Below are 18,625 nucleotides of genomic sequence, written 5' to 3'. Positions count from 1 at the left end.
ACTTGCTGTGGGTGTCCCTGGGCATGACTGGTCCCAGTTGACGTGACTGCACTGGTTGCACAGGCGGTGGTGGCTGACAACGCTGCCACACACCCTGTCAGTGACACCCTCAGAGCCCACCAGACACTCACAGGACCTGTGGGCCAGGAGGAATGGCTCCAGACCCAGTGGCCTGAGATGCTGTCCCCAGCCCTAGGTGGTCACTGAGTGAGCCTTTCCACACTCTGCAGCTGAACAGACACCCAGTCACACAAGGCCCCCAGAAGAGTGTGGGAGATCTGCCTGCTGGCAGGGACACAGACATGAAAAGGCTGCAGGGCTCAGGTCTTTTATTGCAAAGAGGGAGATACAAAAAAAGGACAGTCACCCCTTTTTGGGTCCCCCCAAGCCTGCAGCTGGCTGAGAGGGGTGACCACAGGGGGAGGCCCAGGCCTTGCTCCCCCTGCATGGGGACCTTGGCTCACACAGTGGGGAGGAGGGTGCTGCCAAGGACCACACTGGAGCCAGGGCCAACCACAACAGAAAAGTGGGTGACCCGCTGTGTCCCCGTGTAGCAGCCTGGCTGGCTAGAGAGCAGTGCTGCACAGGGAGCACTGGTAGGGAGCCTGGCACCGGGTAGGGCTGCCTGGCCTCACCCAGACACAACTCATGGCAGGTGGCCCTGGCCTTGTCCCCTGCTCCGCTGTTTTACCAGGTGGGGTGCTGAGGTTCCAAACTGCTCTGCAGCCTTACAGAGGGTGCTGAGGTTCCAAACTGCTCTGCAGCCTTACAAAGGGTGCTGGAGGTTCCAAACTGCTCTGCAGCCTTGCAGAGGCTGCTGTGGGGGCCCTCGCCATGTGCCCCTTGGGGCCCTGAGCAGTTTCACCCAGGGAAGGAGGGAGCAGGGTCGTTGCCCTCTGTCCAGGCAGGGAGCTCCACAGCCAGCCCCGGGTTTGTAGGTACAGCCAGGCGTGGGGACGCCCAGGCTGTAGCTCCTGCTGGCTTGTCACGTGTTGTCCTGGGCCAGCTCCTCGGGGCAGGCAGGCTGGTCCCGGGCCTTGCGCAGCCCCGTGGGCGGCTGGGCTGGGGTGCTGTGCTGCGGGTCCGGCCCCGGCGGGGCGTGGTGCTGGTGCCGCTGGTACTGCACAAACATGCAGACCTTCATCCCAATGGCCAGCATGTTCTTGCCCATGAAGATGCTGGAGACCCGGGCATCCCTGAAGAAGACCATGTTGCTGCCTCGGATGAAGATGGTGGCGATGTTGACGGTGAGCATGCTCAGCATGGGGTACAGCATCATCCTGTGCGGCACGATGCCGATGCCCTGCATGCTGATCTCGCACAGGGACACGCAGGGCAGGACCAGGAGCAGGATGTAGCAGTAGAAGAACATGATGCCCTCAGCCCAGAGCGGCAGCCCTTTCTTCTGAGGCTCCCACAGGTTGGCCTGGATGTCCAGCACATCCAGCATGTCCACAATGACCCAGAAAAGGCGGTTGCGGAGATCCTCCTTCTTCTTGAATGTTCTGACATACTCCATGTGCTCTGTGGCCACCAACAGCACGTAGAGAGCTGGGATGCAGATGGAGAGCAGCAAGGTCAGCGCTTTGCGGGCAATGAGATCCAAGCTCTTCCGGTCAGCTTTGTAATTCTGGTATACAAAGTAGACTTTGATCTCCAGAACGAAGACGTAGAGGAACCAGAGGATCATGGCATATCCTCGCTTAGCTGTCTTTACCTCTGCCCCAACCCAGATAGCCACATAGCGGAGGACCAGCAGGAAGCATATGTCACCCACTGCCACCATGACACAGATGCCCAGCTTCCTGGAGCCCTGGCTCTGCTCCACCAGGTAGGCATCCATGAGGACGAGGCTGGTCATGATGAGCACTGTGGAGAGGCACACATGGGGCTTGCTGACAGGTGGTGGGGGAACCATCCTGCACAGAGGAACAGGCAGGGTCATCAGGAAGTTGCTGAGATTTCCTATTCCCACCCCTGGGCCCCCTTCTGCCACCCTCTCCTCAACAGCTGTGTGTGGCTGAAAGAAGGGAGGGAGCCATTCATAGATTTCTCCCATCCTCCGTGCCTGGCTTGTTCCAAACCTGCACATTTCTAGCCAAAGATCTCCTGACACTGACCAGGCCATCCTGGCGGCATGTGCTGGCTGAAACCCAGCTCCTAGGATGCACATGGTGGGGCAGGCTGGACACTTGGGACACTTCAAGCACTTGGGATCCCACTGCCTTTTCTGGTAGCTCACCACACTGACTAGGCTCTGCCACCATGAAGGGTACGTGCCTTATTGACCATGGGATTTCCCAGCCAGTAGTACTGCTGGTCTTTTCCCCCCACAAGGCAAGCTGAGACTAGACTTATGTGTTTAACCCAAGCAGGTCCTTAAACGCTATGATCCAGGACCGCTCTTTTTAGTCTCTTTATTTTCATGCACAGCACAAGATGAAGCCTGGCTTTTTTTAGCCTGGCTGTCTTGTAGGGTGGGAGGGAAAAAATTGGCCCGATATTCAGTTTCCCTCAAGTTCCCACCCCCCGAGAGCTTTGCCTAGAGCTATTTGCCAATGCCCACCCTGCCCCAACACCATAAACCGAAAGCAAGGAGAAGCAGCTCGAGCCCAAAGCTCCAGGATACAAGGAGCTCTGCAAAGGCCCTGAATTTCTGTGGGATGCTTTCTTGGGCTGGGGCAGAGCAAAGCACTGTCCCCAAAAGCACCGTGCCTGCCTTGTGCAGCACCAGGGCTGTCAGACTCCCTCCCCCTGACCAAGCACAGCTGCAGGCAGCTGCCTTCAGAGGCAAGGAGGGAGGACAGAGCTGGGGCCTCACCAGGCAGAAGAACTTGGCAGCTGCTCTGGAGGGGAGCCAGCCCCCCGGATGAAATGGAGGATGCAACTGGGCTGATGACTGTGTGGCACAATGCTGCACGAGGGCTGCCCACGCAGAGCCCGCCTCTGCCACGCCTGGGCTGTGCACGCCCGGGACACCATCCTGCTCATCCAGAGAGCACCGTGCAGGTGCTACCTGACCACGGAGCAAATGCCTGGGAGCAGGATGGAGGCCGCACAGTTAATGATCACCCCTGCACACGGCTGCTCCTGGTGCTGACACTGATGGCACAGGGCGCTGGGCACAAGCTACCTGAACTCCTGCTTTTTGGCTGGGGGAGCAGGCGTCCGGCGCAGTCGTGCATCCCTGGGCCCAGCAGCATCCTGGCACGTTGCGGGAGGCAGCGAAGCCTGAACCTGTCAGACACAGGTGCCTCTCAGGGGGAGGGAGCAGAGGCCGGCGGGCATGGGGGAGCCCGTGGATGTGGCACATCTGGAGCATGCCACACGGCCGGGAGCTCACCCGCCTGGCACCCCACGGCCTGCCCGAGCCTCCGCGGGGGCTGCGGGTACCCCAGGCCCCGGCTCAGCACGGGGCTCAGCCCCAGGCCCCCAAGAGCGGGGCCGCCCCGCCGAGCTCCATCCCCCGGGAGCGCCTCGGCGCCCCCGGCCCCGCCTGCCCCGAGCCCCCTGCCCACAGCGGCCGGGCCTGCCGGGGGCAGGCGCTGCCCGCCGGCCGCACGGCCCGGCCTGCCGTCTCCCCGGACCCCGCTTACCTCGGGCGGCTCCCCGGGGCGCAGGGCGGCGGCGGCGGCCCCGGGCCTGCCGCGGCATCGCCCGGCGCGGCCCGGCGGCGGCGGCGGTTCTGCGGTGGCGGCGGCGCTCAGCCCCTCCCGGCGGGCGGCGGGCGGGGACTGCGGCGGCCCCCGCCTCACCCGCGGGCCCGGCGCCGCCCGCCGCTCCTCCGGCTCCGCTCGCCCAGGCCGGGCTCGTTGCCGCTGCCCGACTGATCTCATCCGCTCCCGCCCCGGGGCCACCGCCTGCATGCCCCGCCGCCTCCAGCCCACGTCCTGCCCCCGCCGGAGCCGGACCCCGCAGGGCCGCAGCCCAGCAGAGGCCCCGGGCGAAGCAGTGGGAAGGCTGGCCTGACAAGGATGTCTGCCCTCCAGGAGGGACTGGGGCCGCGACCGCTCCTTGCTGGGGGGAGAAGGCAGGGGGACGCATGACCTGATACCCAGCTGTGGCGGTCTACTGGGTCCTGGAGAGCCGCAGCCTCGCCCGGCTCTGGTACAGATGGGCTTGGCACCACCGGGGGCTTGTGTGCAGATAAAGCAGGTCAGGGAAGGCAAAAGGTTTCCATTACATGGTGGACATACTTCTCTCCAACTGCTCTTCTATCAGCCTGAGCAGCTTTTTGCATTTAACTCCAAACTTTCTTCTAAGTGATTCAGGTCTTAGCTACACAGGGAAGGTTTTTCAGTGTATTTCCTCTCTGACTTTGAAATGCTCATTTGTAGATACATGTATCTTGGAAGAGGGGGAAGCTCTAAGATCTCTGGAGATGGGCTATGAGCAAAACCGGGCATAGACCTAAGAGCAAGTGACAGAGTGCCAGGGGAAGTGCAGCCCTCCTTGCATCCAGCTGCTGACAGAGTAGCTGTAGGTCCCTGTTGGATCTAATGCCCTGGGGCATCTCAGCTGCCACCAGGAACATATAAATCTAACCTGTGGAGTACTTGGCAAGTGGAGACACTGGACCAGCATCCAGGCTTAGCTCACATGTCCCACAGTTCGTGTGGACTGGTTGATGCAGGTGGGTGGAGGTCCTGTGTGAAGGGAGCAGAGCTCTGGGTTAGACAGGCGCAACAAGGTAAGGAGTTTGGCTGTGGGAGCATTCTGCTAACCCAGGAATCAACAGCAATCCCCAGAAGGGCTGAAAGAGTGGGGAAACAAAGCACCCAAAGCAACTTGCCTCCAAAAATGAAAGGAGACCTTGCAACTTGAGTGGAGAGCAGTGTGAGGCACAAGAGGGCAAGCTGACACTGCAAAAATCTCCTTCTTTCCAGCAGGACACAGAAGCACTGGCTCTCGCTATCCCAGCAGTCTCTTTCACGATGCAGGGAGGAGCAAAGGGCCTCTGTCCGTGGAGATACCCAGGGAGGGGACACCACAGAGGTATACACAACAGAGGTGAGAGAGGGGTGCTGGAGGAACCCACCAAGTAATGGGGCTAAAGACAAGATGATTCATCCATGAGCTGGAATCATAAAACCCCTGAGTCTCCACTGGAGACTAGGACAGGAGGTGACAACATTTGCGTGGGAAGCAGTAAAGAGCTGCTTTAACAAGGCACATAAAAATAAGGAGCCAGAGCAAGAACAGATACTTGTGTGCTTCTCTAAAACACAATGCTGGAGCTGGGGTGACAGAGTTGGTGTGGTGTGGATGCATCTGTATAATGGTTAAAATGGAATGGAACCAGAGAGGATACACCAGGGCTCCCAGGCACACAGCTTCTCTCTGGCTGCTGCCAACTCCAGACCTGGGTGGAGAAGCATTTCAGCTTAGCCCATGAAACCTGCACACCATCATTGGCACTGAAAAGTCCCTTTGCAGTGACATCAATGCACTCAAAGGCTGTTGGGAGGGAAATGGGGAAATCCATCAGTCGTGTTGACATCCTCAAAGGGGAGCTGTGGGAAGCAGAGGAAGTTTGTCAGCAAGGAACAGCAAGCAGTGGCTGTAATGGAGAAAGGCTGGCAGTGTCCTGGGGACCATACTGAGAGCTTCAGCTGTGACACATAAAAGAAAATAAGTAAAAGGCTTTTCTGAAGGCACATTTCAAATTGGTTACCTGGATGCTGAAGAGCATTTCCCTGATGTCCTCAAGGATAATATCCACAAGGAAGCAAACCTCAGTGGGTGGCTGGCATACAGAAAGGTCTCAGCATAAGAGGAGCTGGGAAAGCAGCTGAATGTGATGACAACTCTACCAGCCTCTGTTTAAGCTGGAAGATAACCAGGCTTTGGGACTTGCAGTGAAAAACACGGGATAATTTTGACCCCAAAGAGTGGGAAAAGCCACCATGTGTGGAACAGCACAGCCATGGATAGGTCATGCTGTAGGCACAAAGTCAATATAGCATTGAAGACAGGAAAAAAATGAAGAGTGGGCTCTTGTCTGCTTGGCTTGCAGACAAGCCCCCAGATAAATAAAGCACATTGAAACAGCCTGAGAACAAATGTATAAATTCATCTGTCAAAAAACCAGAAGGCCAAAAAACCCCCAAGTGAGCTGCAAGAAGTACTTGAAGGGAACTGGCTGGAGGGAAAGAGGCAGAGAAATGCACCTCAGTCCCACTGAACATCCTTCCAGGGGAAACGCGGTAAAAAAGAGGAACCTCATCAACCAGAAACTGCAAGTGGTGGCTGCAACAGGTAAAGACCATTTATGACCTGGGGACCGTACCCTGAGCTCCAACAGCTCTGAGAAAGCATCACAGATTTTAAACCATGACGCAGCCCCGGGGCAGAGCAGAGGTGGCTGGAAGTGACCTCTAGGCATCCTTCAGGAAGGTGGGGGAAAGGGGGAACAGCAGGACTGCCAGCCCTTGGGAAGTGTCTGAAGGCAGTCACCTCAGCAGGCTGCCCTGGGCTCAGCAGGGAGGTGCCTCTGGTCTCCTGGAACTGAAAACCTGGAGCGCTCAATGCTGTTAAAGTACCCACAGATAGCCAGGAATGGTGACTCAGACTAGAAAGCAAATGGACGAAAGCAAACAGCTGAGGAGGGACTGCAATGGCTTTTCTCAGGGTAAATCAAGACCCTAGATCTAGCAAGCTCCTCTGGAGGAGGCAGCTGCTTTTGGGGAAAGGCAGTGGTGATATCCAGCTGAGGTCAAGCATGGATAAAAACACTGCGAAAAAGGCCATGACCATTGTGTGACTCTCTGGCTGCAGAGCCAAGGTTTCCACATTAATTGGCAGAATGCTATGAAAATGCAGCTCATCCTTGGTCCAGCTGGTCTTACACAAAGGCCTCTGCTAAGATCCCCTAGAAAATGTTCTTAGAGAACCAAGGCTGTCAAGGATGGAAGCAAAGGTCCTCTTGTGCATTAATGACCCACTTAAAGGAAAGCTAATGCATTAAAGCACCAATCAAGCTGTTTAATGAGCAAGTCAGGAGGTCTGGGCAACTCTGTTGTGATCCATGCCATTCATCAGATGCAGAAATGGGCTGGGAAGGTGGGCAAGGAACAAGAAGTGAAAGTTTGATGATGGTTCAGATTGTCCATCTAGTCAAACTGGAATCTGATGTGAATTACTGACCAACCTGAACCTCAACAGCAAGAGAAACTTAGACCTGACAAATGCAAGTAAAAAGAAGAGGTGCAAGGGACAGACTACAAATTAAACATCAGTATTCAGGAAGGTGCCCCTGAAATGTTTACTGGTAGTGTTTTGAAAACACAGTGCTCAAGATTGACAGTAGAAACCATGGATGTTTTAGGCTGCTTTGCAAGATTTTGCTGCTGCCATTTTTCTGAGTCTAATTCCTCCACTGGCATGAGCCACATTTTACAATCTGCCTGGAATTAGCACTGCATCCATGGAGAACTCTGTCACTGCTAAATGCATTGAGAAGCACAGGTCCCTGCAGAAGCTGCTGGCTTTTCTTTGTTTTCTGCTTTGACCACTATTGACTTGGCTGTTTCTTTCACATAGTTTTCAATGCAGCTCTTGGACCATCTCTGCTTCCTTTCAGGAGCCATCAACCAGTATCACCCTATTATGATTATTTGATTTTTCAAGAGGCAGAGCCATTTCAGACAGATACTTCTGCTGGAGGCAAGGTACAGGAGGGGAACTTTTGTGCTTTCTACCAAAACAGAGTGCACTTGTCCAGCTGCAGTGTCGCAGGCTTGCCCTCGGATCTGTCCCTAGGGATGCTCTCCCCTGCACATGCTTTATGATCTGCAATGCCTTCTGAGGTGAAGCTCTGGGCATGGTCTCAGGGTCACAAATGTCTTTTGCCCGTGACAGCCACCACTTGCAGTTTCTGGCCGACGAGGTTCCTCCTTTTGCTGCATTTCCCTGGACACGTTCAGTGGGACTAAAGGGGATTTCTGCCTTCCTCCCTGTAGCGTGCTCGGAGTTCCCAAGTGTTTCAAGGAAAGAGTCAGTCAGAGGTCTCGGCTTCCTTTTGGCTTCAACCCGCCGTGCCCCCGGGTCCAGCCGCTCTGTTCCTCCTCAGGCCCATCCGCCGGCCGGCCCGGCTGTTCACCCCTGCGGGCACCCTCTCCCCGCGGCGCTCCACGGCTCGCCAGCGCCGCGGGCGTTCCCGCGGACGTCGTCGTCGCCGCCGCCGCCACAGCAGCTCATGCAGGGCCGAGGCCCTGGCCAGCCCCGGGGATTCTCCGCCACTGCCCAGATGCGGGGACGGACATACGGACCAGCCCTGGCAGCGGGACATGCCCCTCGACCGCGCCCCTGGGCGCGCTCCCGCGGGCGGCGACCGACGCGCTTTAAAGGGAGCGACGCCGCGCCCTCCCACCCCCGCCAAGCCGGGGCAGCGGCGCCGCTGCCATTGGCTGGCCCCGCCCCGCCGTCCTCTCCGATTGGGCAGCGGCCGCCCCGGCCTCGCCTCTCGCTCGGCTCCGATTGGCTGTTTGCCATCAGTCGCCGTCCTCGCCCTTTCTCCCGGCTCCGGTTGGCTCGTTCCCGCGTCCCAGCCGAGCTCTGATTGGTCACGGGCCGCGAGGGAGCGGGCGCGCGCGCGCGCGCGCGCCGGGGTGGAGGCCGTCGCTGAGCTGAGGCGAGGGGCTCGCGCCGCCCCCCAGCGCCAACGGCGGCGGCGGCGGCGGGATGGCGGCGATGGCGACGGCGGCGGCGGCGAGCAGCGCGCTGGGCCCGGGCCCCGCCGCGGGGCCTCCGGCGGCGGCCGGCGGAGTGGCGGCGACAGCGGCCGCGATGGCGATGGCCAGCCCGGTGCCGGTGCCAGTGCCCATGAACCTCTTCGCCACGTGGGAGATCGATCGGTCGGCGCCGAGCTGCGTGCCCAGGTGAGGCGCCCCGCCGCCGGGGCTGTGCGGAGCCCGGACACGAGCGGGGCCGGGGAGGAGGAGGCGGCCCCCGCAGCATCTCTGCCCCGCCGGGCCGCGCTCCTCGGTGGCGGGGAGGCCGGGGCCCAGGCAGGGGCTGATGTGCGGCGGGTCCCGGCGCCGGGCCCCCGCTGTGCTTCCAGCGGGAGCGGCCCCGGTGGGCGGCGGGGCCGGGGGCACAGCGCTAGAGCGCGGCTGCGATGCCTCCATGTTGCAGCCCCTGGCGAGTGTGTGCCGCGATGGCCGTGGGTCTCAGAAGGGGGTGTATCATCGTGGCCGTGCTTGGGAAAGCTGCCTCTTTGCCCCCGAAGTGATCGGTGATGGCCCTACAGCCGCTTCTGTGCAGCCAGGCAGTGGCCACCAGGCATCCGTGGGCCTGTGTCATCTGCGCTCCAGACCTTAGGGAGCAGCAGGAGGGATTCACTGTGCTGCTAGCTGGACTCAGAGTTGTATCTCTGGCAGAGCTGGGAGACAAGCTGAGTGGTGTGGATGTCATCACTGTCTGTATCGCTAGATGTACTTATGAGCACCTGTCTTGAAGCCAGAAGGTGCCTGATGTGTTAACGAGGTGGGTGGGTGTGCTTTGGCTCACCCATCTTACCAGACTCTAATCAGGTCTTCTCATGAGAGTTACAGGGCAGATTCAGGAAGTCACCCTGGTTGCTTGTGTCCCTGGGCTGCGGTGTGTTGTCTGCAATGATGTATTCAAGTGTTTCACAAAAATTAGAGGTGTAAAATTCAAGAGCAGGGGGGGAAATGTTCCTGTAGGGCTGTAGGATACCAGCCTTTGTGAAAGGGCTTTGCTGGATGTATGGGGAAACTCAGTGACTGTGGCCAGATGGGGTGGAGTAGAAACGTTCCAAAATACTCCAAGCTACTAGAGAAAGCCTCTGTGATTGTGGTGCCCAAGGGAGTGCTGGGCTCAGCAGGCAGCAGATGTGAAGGAGTTTGCAACATGTGTCTGCTAAAAGCCTGTGCACCTTTTGATGACACATGCTGAGGCTCTTGTGTGGAGCAGGAAGCAAGTAATCATTTCATAGCTTTAAAGTGACTTGAGGTATTGTTCATTTGTGGGCAGCTTACTCCCAAGCTGGAATTTGGAGAGCAGGACGAAATTATCAGGTTGACTTCCTGTAGAAAAAAATTGCATATGCAAAACACAGAGCTTAGTGATGGTGAAGGATGTGCATGTACATAGGTTTCACAAATGGAAGTGCTCCAGGAGCTAGGGAGAGGAGAACTGTTTTGGGCAAACCATGGACAGAATAACTGAGAATAGTGAGTCTGAGTGTAGAAGAGTGTAGAAGTGGGTTACATGGGTGGCAGGATGCCAGCGGGTGAGAAGTGATGTGTAATCAGTCTGAAAGTTGTTTGTAGAACTGGTTTTTGGCCCAGTGAATCCTGTGTCTTCTCATAAGGACAGTTTCCATTAGCATTGTGTAGATGCTTGTTCTAATGCTCGAGCTTCTTTGTGTGCTGACAGCCCAGGGGGCAGCCATCTGACACAGCTGCTTGCAGGGAATTTCTGTGAAATTCATCTGAAATATCATCTCTGGAATACCTTCAAACACAGAATCTGCTAAGATGGGAAGAAGCTAATGGAAGCTGATTCTTCCTTCAGAGGCCATGGCTCTAACATGATGTGCTGTCATGTCTGTAGAGTCAGCAGGTCTGGAGAAGTCCTGCCAGTGGCCACAGTGACCAGTGTGGGACTGGTGCTTCTGGTTGGGCTAACTGAAGACTGGTGTTTTCCAGTCTTCAGTTAGCCCAAGCTTTCCTGAGTGAGCAGGTCACACATAGGCACGTGTCAGGCAAGTGTCTCAGTTCACTGAAGCAGAAGGGAGCTCAAGCCCCAAACTTGAGCTGTTAATGTTGTATCTGTGCACTGTGCTTCCTTATTGCTTGCCTGTGTTCTTTCTCTACTGATCTGCTGGTATATGGTGTAGTCTTGATGTGTTTTTCAAGGCAGGAGCTCTGCTGTACTGTCCCAGTGCCCAGCACAGGTTTCCTCTGGTCTCACTGTGCTTTGGGATTGGTAGTGGTGGCAAAATAATTTCCATCCATGGGCAATAATGTCCTTGGGCTTCTCTGTCCCTTATGCATGTGTAGTCTGCATTTTTTCATACTTATGCATATCTGGAGAAAGAAGAACTTTGCACTGGTTTTAATGCTATAGAAGATGATTTCTTTTTCTGGAGTCTCTATATCAAGTCGTGGCTGTCCCTGTGCTCCTTCTTAGGTGTTTAATTTTCTGCAGGTGCAGCTCTGGCTGCTGTGAGAGTGGGACTGGGCTGGATCAACCTTTGTGGGGTTGCTTTGTGCTCGGCTGTTAATGCAGCACAGGTCGTCCAGGCCTTCAAGCTACCAGAAAAGAGTCTGGGCCAGTAAAAATGGGCAGTGGGAAGTATAAGCCCAGTGCATGGAATGGTTCAGTAGTATGACTGCAGGACTTTTGGTGCCTTGCAGGAGGATCTTGGCTTTCTAAGCTCAGCTGTTGCCTGTAATGGAAGTTTTTTTCTGGCTGAATCAGGCACGTGCCACTGAACAAAGTCCACATTTATTTTTGGAAATTGCCTTGCTCTCCAGATGGAGGTATCATCCCTCCTGCTGGGGTCTTTCTCTTTTCAGGGCTAAGTTGAGAGAGATCTGTGACCTCTTGATGACCCTTTTATAAACTGACTGAGCATAGCCTAGACCCAGCTGCCTTTGGCTTAAGTGGCTGCCAGGGGAGGCAGAGCTGAATTTTATGGCCAGTGGGCTATTATGCAGAAAGGCAGAAGGAAGTAAACACCTGGAAACTATACAGAATGCTCTTTGCATCTTCAGTGGGGCCACCCATTGGCTCAAAATGATTGCCTTCCCATCACAGTGCTTTAGAAGGAAAGCAAACCTGCTTAATTCACAGTGCAGGATATGAAACATGCTTTGGTTAAAATAGTCCATCAATCAGCCTTAACTTCTACTCATAGTTATCTTAGTAGAAATCTTTATAGCAGGGTTCTGAGGTGGGAGTGTCTTTATTGAGATACCTTGCATATAGATCCCCTTAGGGGTAGTAGCAGATTTTCACTGTGTAGAGATGGCCAGAAGTGAGCTAGAGCATTGCCTAGGTAAAATGTCCGTCTGCAGCAAGGTAGTGTCTTACTGTGTTCTCATTGTTCTGTGTGTTGGTCAGGCAGTACGTTGGGAAAAAATGTGTCAAAGGACTTTGTGCAAACATGCTTGAGGTCTTGTTATTTCCACATAGTGGTATTTTCCACCTCTTTTAATAGGACTGCTCTTTTTATTTTTTTCTTTTAACATCTGAGTGTCCATAAATGTGAGTTCTTAATTAGGAAACAAGATAAGATTGTGTGATTGTGTTCACTTTTTCCATGACACAGCTACTGTGTTCAGTGTTTTGTGGATGTTGTTTCAGTGATAAGTAATCATATTTCTGGTTAGAGGTGAGAGATACAAGTTGTGTTTTGGTTGCTGCGTCAGTATTGCTGAGGTCAGGCTGCAAAGGCAGATTCTACCTGTGCAGATTATGCTGCTGTGAACGGCACTGCAAGGATTCAAATGCACTGCATTTCATCCACAATGCCTTGTATCTCAGTACAATGCATGAGGAAACATTCCAAGTCTTGCTGCCACCCACACAGTGTGCTCGAACACAGTGTCTCCTCTGTATGGTTGTTAGAAAAGCATTGATTGATGGAAACGCGTGTTCTGGGCTCACTTTGTGAGACTGTGTACCTTCAGGATATTACATTCCAGCAGGTGCTCTGAATTCTCTATCATTATAAGTTGCAAACTTTTGTTTTGGAGAGTTACAGCCTAATGAATGTCTTCTTGGAATGAGAGAAGTTGTTGCAAGTACAACTGGAAGTATCCCTAAAGTGCCAGCTAGGTGATCCTCTGAAGTTCCACGAGGTGAATGCCCTTGTCTCTGCAACCCAGTTTTCCTGTTTGGGCAGCCAGTGTCCATTACCTGACAACTCGTGGAGAGTAGGTTAACACTTTATTTGTGCAGGTGTGGTTGCATGCTTTCCATTGCCTGAGGTCCAGGAATCCTTTCAGTGACAGTTCCTGCCATGTGGTGTGGTGTGAAGGAGCGTGCTCTTCTCTAGCACAGCTACATGAAGGGGCTGCTCTGGGCTCAGGGGTCTGTTTACTCTCAGCACAGAGCATTGCCTGTCTTTTCTACATCCCCTAAGAGTTTCGTGGCAATGAAGAGCCTCTGAACTGGGTGTTCCTTTAAGAAATGCTTATTCCAGCTGGAATAATATGTATTTATCTGCCTGAGATGTTCTTGAGTGGTTTCCTGGGTAAATCAGACATTTTCATGGTAAACTTCCAACCTCAGCAAATCTGTTCTGTTTGGATAAGCTACAGAGTTGCACCTTTGGGAATGTTAAATGATTCCAGATTGTTCCTTCAGAAGACACTATGATTCCTTGACAAATGGATATAGCTTTAGACCCAGAGTGCTTGGGAGAGGCCACAGTTTCTTGTAGGGAAACAGTCTCTTATAACTGGTGATATGCCCTGTTTGAATTATGATTTCCTTGCAGTCCTATATAGAAAACAAAATGTTCTAAACAGCCATCAGATTGCTTATTATTCTTAATATCATGGGCTTGGCTACAAGCCTGCAGGATAATATGTCTCGTATGTTGTCCACTATCTGTAGCTCTCTGTGGCAGTGGAACACATTTGGGATTTCTTCTCTGGCAGTGTTTTGTTTTCCTTCTGAGCATACAATAATTGAGCAGAACTTGGGACAAGTGTGCCCTCCTAATATGATTGATGGGGGGTGTGCTCCTTGCAAAATGTTAATAGTGACTTTCCTTAGGGCCTAATTTTATTTGAAGGACCTTTCACGCTGCAACCTAGCCTTGTTTTCCAGTGCTTCATTCATTAGCCATGCTATGTTGCAACAGGTCTCTGATGGCTTATCAAAAATGTTGCTGTGTTCTTACTGTGCTAGGACACCACGAGTGCACATTCTGCTTCCTCTGGCGTCCTCAGTCACTTGCGGCTGATATTTAGCAGCCATGTTGTTTGTGTACAGTCCACCCTTCTCTGGGATCACCATCCCCAGAGCTTTATTCTGTCAAAAGAAGGAATTGCTGAGCACCAGCAGCTTACAGGGTTCCCTTAGGGATTCATTCTGTGGTTAAGTCTGTGCTGATGCTTTTGTGTTCTTGTTCGAATTCCTAGATTAAAAGCTGTGTCTCCTGCCAACTTTAAAAGTTGTTTCCAAAAGAGAGCCAGAGGTAAAAAACATACTGCATTTTGTAGCATGCCAGGTGAGCATATGGCCACAGCTATTTTCCAAATACCTTGTGTTGTTATCTTGTTCAAGCTTTCAGCATCCCAGCTGATGGGGAAGCTGTGCTTCAGTTTTGTTTTGTTTTGTTTTGTTGGTTTTTTTTAACTACATCAAAGCTGGTGAATGCTGTTTTGGGAAACAAGAAGTGAGAGTGTCTTACTCCTCTGTGTGGGATGTGGCAGCAGGAACTTGTCTCTGCCTCTGGAGAAGCAGACAGCTCAAGTGATACTGCTCTTGTAGCTAGAAGTCTCTTAGGCTTTGTTTGGATACTTCAGTATACTCATTGCAGCGTGCTGGGAGGAGAGATGCAGTATTTCAGGTGCCTGAACACATTGCAACTGTGGTTACAGAGACCACTCCCTGCTCTGCAGTGTGATTCAGCCTCAGTGCACACAGCCCAAAATTACGCTGACGTTTTCTGCTGGCCTGTTGCAATGCCCTCTCCTTTATGGTGCTGCCCACTGCCATCTCTCATGCCCTGTTTTTGTGTATTGTGGTCTAACTCAGTGAGGGGTTCTGTTTGTAAATTAGAGCTCCTGTTCTATGTTTTCCTTATTTACCTACTCATGCTGATTTTTAAACTTCCATTTCTTATCATGTTTCTTATTCTTCAGAGGGAGCATATTTTAAGTAGCATGAGATCCAAAGCCAGTGCATGTGGGACCATTTCCTGGACAAAAAATGTCCAGGTTCCACACCCAGCTATGTATTTTATGTATGTGTTTACCGTTTTTCTGCATATGTGATAAATAAATTCTTATCAGTATAGTCAGTTCAGGATGACAGCAGAACCAATGTCTTTAGTTCCATTTTCTAAAACTGAAAACTGTTAACAATTAAGTGTTGGACTGTTCCAATGGTAGCAGGGTTAGAATAAGAGTAACTCCCTGGTAAAGGGTTCTGCTACGCTTTTCCTGTTCTTTAATAGCTTTCTCTACCAGGAGAGAAGATCCTGTTCATACAGAGCCTCTCATTGATTCTTCTGCTGTTTCATTTTCAGTAACAATTCAAGTAGTGTCTCTGAATCCATATTATTTAGATAAGTATCATTTAGGTTTACATTGTTTATATACTCTTAGAAGAGCTCCTGTGTATTTAGGATTTCCCTCCATGTTCCTTCAGCTGACTTCTAGTCTTCTGCCTTATCAATACATTCACTTTTTTCTCATTGCTCCTTTCCCTCAAAAGCCCTGCCTGTGCCTGTGATACTTTTGACACTGTTCTCACGATTTTTTCCTTGCTTCTGTCTTTACTTGCATACCTGTAATTGAGCAGTCTTTCAATCCAGGTCTTAATTTTTCCCTTTTCAAAGTAGTTTGATTTTTTTTCTCATAATTTAAAGACTATTCTTTGTGAAGCTGTGAAGACTACATCTTGTTCTTGTATGGCTTGTATTTTTCAGCTGAACTATGTTCTTGATCTGCCTGGGTTGTTTTTTAATGGCTTTTACATTTTTTCAGTGTTAATGAATATCAGCTTTTCTCTTCTTCTAGGCTTTCTGAACTTTCTTGTATGTGCATCCCTGAAATAAGTCCCATAAGTCAACATTTCTTTCAGTTCTCTCATATTTCGTACTCAAGGCTGCTTGTTCCAGGTGTTCCTTTCCTTTCCTGTGTGCTCCTTTGTCAAAAGCAGACTCTGAATGTCCTGTTTGGATTTCACCTCCTGTGTGTATGAATAATTTATTAAATTTCTCCTTGATGTTTGTCAAGTGCCTTGACATTTCAAGCTTTTCTTCCCCTGCCTCTTATGTTCCTTAACTTCCAGTCAGACAAAAGGACAACATTCCCATTGCTCTGCATTTACACTGTGTTCATCTCATCTGTGCGTTGCTGAAATGTTAATATTATTTGGAAGTGATTTTATCTGTTGCTGTACTGATTTATTAAAGTATTGGACAAGTCAGCCTTGTTTCAGGCTCCTGCTCCACCCACAAGGATCTGAGCAGAAAACTGCATTGTACAGGCACTGGTTATTAACAGCTTTAGTTGATGAAAAGCCTAAGGACAAATTTGCCAGCTTTGGTACGAATCACTCTTTTGGGTGAAGAATCTTAACTGTGCAACTCTTTACAATTAAACTTTTTTAAAATGTAATTTTTTTTTCTTAATTTTTTGAAGAAGCCTCAAAAATGGATGTCCATGCTGGTTTGACACTCTTTTATGGGCTTGTATTGCTTCAGTCTCTCCCGTGCCTGTGCTGTTGTCCCATGTGTAACTTAACACGCTACAATGTTCCTGAGCCTGCAGGGATTCAGATCTAAGGTGCTTGCCAGCTCGAGATAAGAGCAGAGGAAGTGGAAGGGATGACAGTCTTGTGTCCGTGCTGCTTCAGGGGTAGCAAGCTGTAATGAAATGTGAACTCTACATTAAATATTAGTAGGAAGACTGCTAACTACACTTTAGGGAGACTGCTGTGTGGCACATGATTGCTTTTTGCCAGTGTGTGTGTAGATCTTTACCAGGACACTCTGGATAATGGAAGGAGTTGCTGTGTATCAGTGACCTAACGCTGACCTCATTTCACCACTTTTCCCAGCTTAGCTGCGTTGGCACGGCAGTCTTGGAGGTGTATCCCTGTAAACTCTGCCAGGTGATGAGTGTGAGAATGTGGTCTGTTCTGCATCCCCATTAGCACTTTCTCACTTGGTTCAAAGGTACTTGTCACCATGTCTTAAGCACTTGTGCTTTCCTTTCTGCAGAAAAGGCTGCAAGTGGTGTTTTTGTAACGACCGCTTTGTGGTGGTTACTTCATTAACACATTTTATTTTAGCCTGGAGACTGTGAGCGAGCTGTTTAGCCACAGGGACCTGACCGGCTGCTCTGGCTGTGGAGGCTCGGAGCAGGTGTGGTGCATTTGCACCTTGCCGTGCCATTGACTGCTGCTCTCCGATAAACTGACGCTGCAGCATCTTTTATTAGAGCAGCCTTGGATCTGGGGACAGCTGGTGCAGCAATTCTGCTGCATATGGAGACAGAAAATTTCAAAATCTGTTACATTTGTGAAGAAAGTTCCATGACATTGGCCATACTATTGCTAATGCCTAATTTCAGCATGGCTAAAATGAGGGAAGATCAGTGTGCTGCTGCAGACTTCCACTCTTTCTTGTCTGTCCTGAGATGGCTTTTGGGTAGACCCCAATGAACAACTGGAAGTTTTAGCACAGTGATTTTAGGTAAAGCAGTGACCAGGTAAAGATGGGGTGTGTCCCACCTAGTGTACCCCTTTTATTGCCTAGAAAAGATAATTTTAAAAGTTCACTTCAACATCTTATTACTTCCCTGTGGATTGGCTAGTAAGCTCTTTTTAATGTTTCTGGGGAGGCTGTTACGCATCAGCAATGAATTTGGTCATGTACTTCTTGTTAAACAAGTAAAAGTTTGAAAATATTGTTTGAAAATAAAGCAGAAAGATGACCTTGTGGTTTGGATACTGAAGTGAGGCTTAGATCCAGATCCTGAAGTTGCTTGCTCTTCTAGTTGAGGCAGCCCTTTCCCTCCCTGGGGCCACAGCTATGACTCACATTCCTGTTCTCCCTACTTTGTTCATAGCTGTTTCCATGCTACAGTGTTGCATTTTTCTTGCATGTGATAGGGTAACTGTGGAGAAAAAACACCTGACAGTGAGAGCACTAGCAGAGTTTGCTTTGCTGCCCAGTCTGCCGGATGGGAATCTCCTGGAAGCTGGTGGAATCTAGACTGAGATTTGGGGAGCAGTGTGTAGAAATTATTTGGACTTTCTGCTGAGGTTTTAAGGGCTCTTTGTGCTGAGGAAAGATATTACTCCTGGTTCAGGCAGTGAGTATCTGCATAGCTTGCAGTGGAACATGAGAGAGGCTGATGGCTGCATGACTGGGTAGAATGCTGTGCATGCTGGGCCAGGGTTCAGGCTGTTTGGGCAGATCCTAATGCATCCTCAGGAGATGCTTCTTGACAGTGTCCTTATTATCTGGAATTCAGCTTGTGTGACAGGACATGCCAGGAGGCTATGGCAGAGTCTCACATCCTGTTGTGGTAGATGCTGCATGATGTGCTACAGTGAAATGTTGCTTGTTTTGGGGGGGTTTTACTCCGTGCTTTGGATAAACATGGGTGAGGGGGAAGCAGAGGTGAAGTGATTCATCCAGCGGTTAAAAAGTGGCAGTGACAGATTAAATCTTATGCCTCTGCCTGAATCCAGATCTTAACTGTAAATTGCATCACTCTAAGAGCAATAAAGTCTTGCTGTAGCAGGGCCTAGGACATGTAGTTATGTCACTGCAAGTCTCCTGTTCAACAGTTGCTTGCTGTGGTTTGTCCTCCGTTAATTTTCCTTTTTATTTTTTGTCACTCCTTCCCAAATATTTGGGTGTTGTGAACAACACAGCCAATGAGTTGTAGCCTAACACAAA

General features: G+C 51.4%; 2 protein-coding genes across 3 annotated transcripts in view; one reads left to right on the top strand and one right to left on the bottom strand.

Annotated features, from left to right (window-relative positions):
- Nucleotides 1-312: 312 nt before the first annotated feature.
- LOC132324546 (transmembrane protein 121-like) lies at nt 313-3,664 on the bottom strand. 2 transcript variants are annotated; one of them, XM_059840757.1, is made up of 3 exons: nt 3,597-3,659; nt 3,134-3,237; nt 313-1,919 (listed from the first exon to the last, which is right to left on the bottom strand). In XM_059840757.1, exon 3 carries the CDS (start codon nt 1,916-1,918, stop codon nt 986-988), a length of 933 nt encoding a protein of 310 aa, XP_059696740.1. In that variant the 5' UTR covers nt 1,919; nt 3,134-3,237; nt 3,597-3,659; the 3' UTR covers nt 313-985. The 2 variants fall into 2 exon arrangements, with proteins under 2 accessions (XP_059696740.1, XP_059696741.1); XM_059840758.1 differs by lacking the exon at nt 3,134-3,237 and having other exon boundaries at nt 3,597-3,664.
- Nucleotides 3,665-8,642: 4,978 nt separating this feature from the next.
- Nucleotides 8,643-18,625, top strand: part of LOC132324544 (phosphofurin acidic cluster sorting protein 1-like) — a 54,883-nt gene continuing 44,900 nt past the window's right edge. Inside the window, exon 1 of the mRNA XM_059840754.1 lies at nt 8,643-8,879. Within this exon, the coding sequence (XP_059696737.1) occupies nt 8,683-8,879 (197 nt within the window). The 5' untranslated portion in view covers nt 8,643-8,682. The remainder of the gene's footprint in view (nt 8,880-18,625) is intronic.

Source organism: Haemorhous mexicanus, chromosome 3, assembly GCF_027477595.1.
Source record: "Haemorhous mexicanus isolate bHaeMex1 chromosome 3, bHaeMex1.pri, whole genome shotgun sequence".
NCBI classification, from domain to species: domain Eukaryota; kingdom Metazoa; phylum Chordata; class Aves; order Passeriformes; family Fringillidae; genus Haemorhous; species Haemorhous mexicanus.
The sequence above is the reverse complement of the archived record's forward strand: the minus strand, read 5'-3'. Positions and strand labels throughout refer to the sequence as shown.

What these genes read in the sequence shown, in the direction of transcription:
- LOC132324546 (XM_059840758.1), bottom strand. Translation starts at nt 1,918, where the DNA reads ATGGTTCCCCCACCACCTGTCAGCAAGCCCCATGTGTGCCTCTCCACA.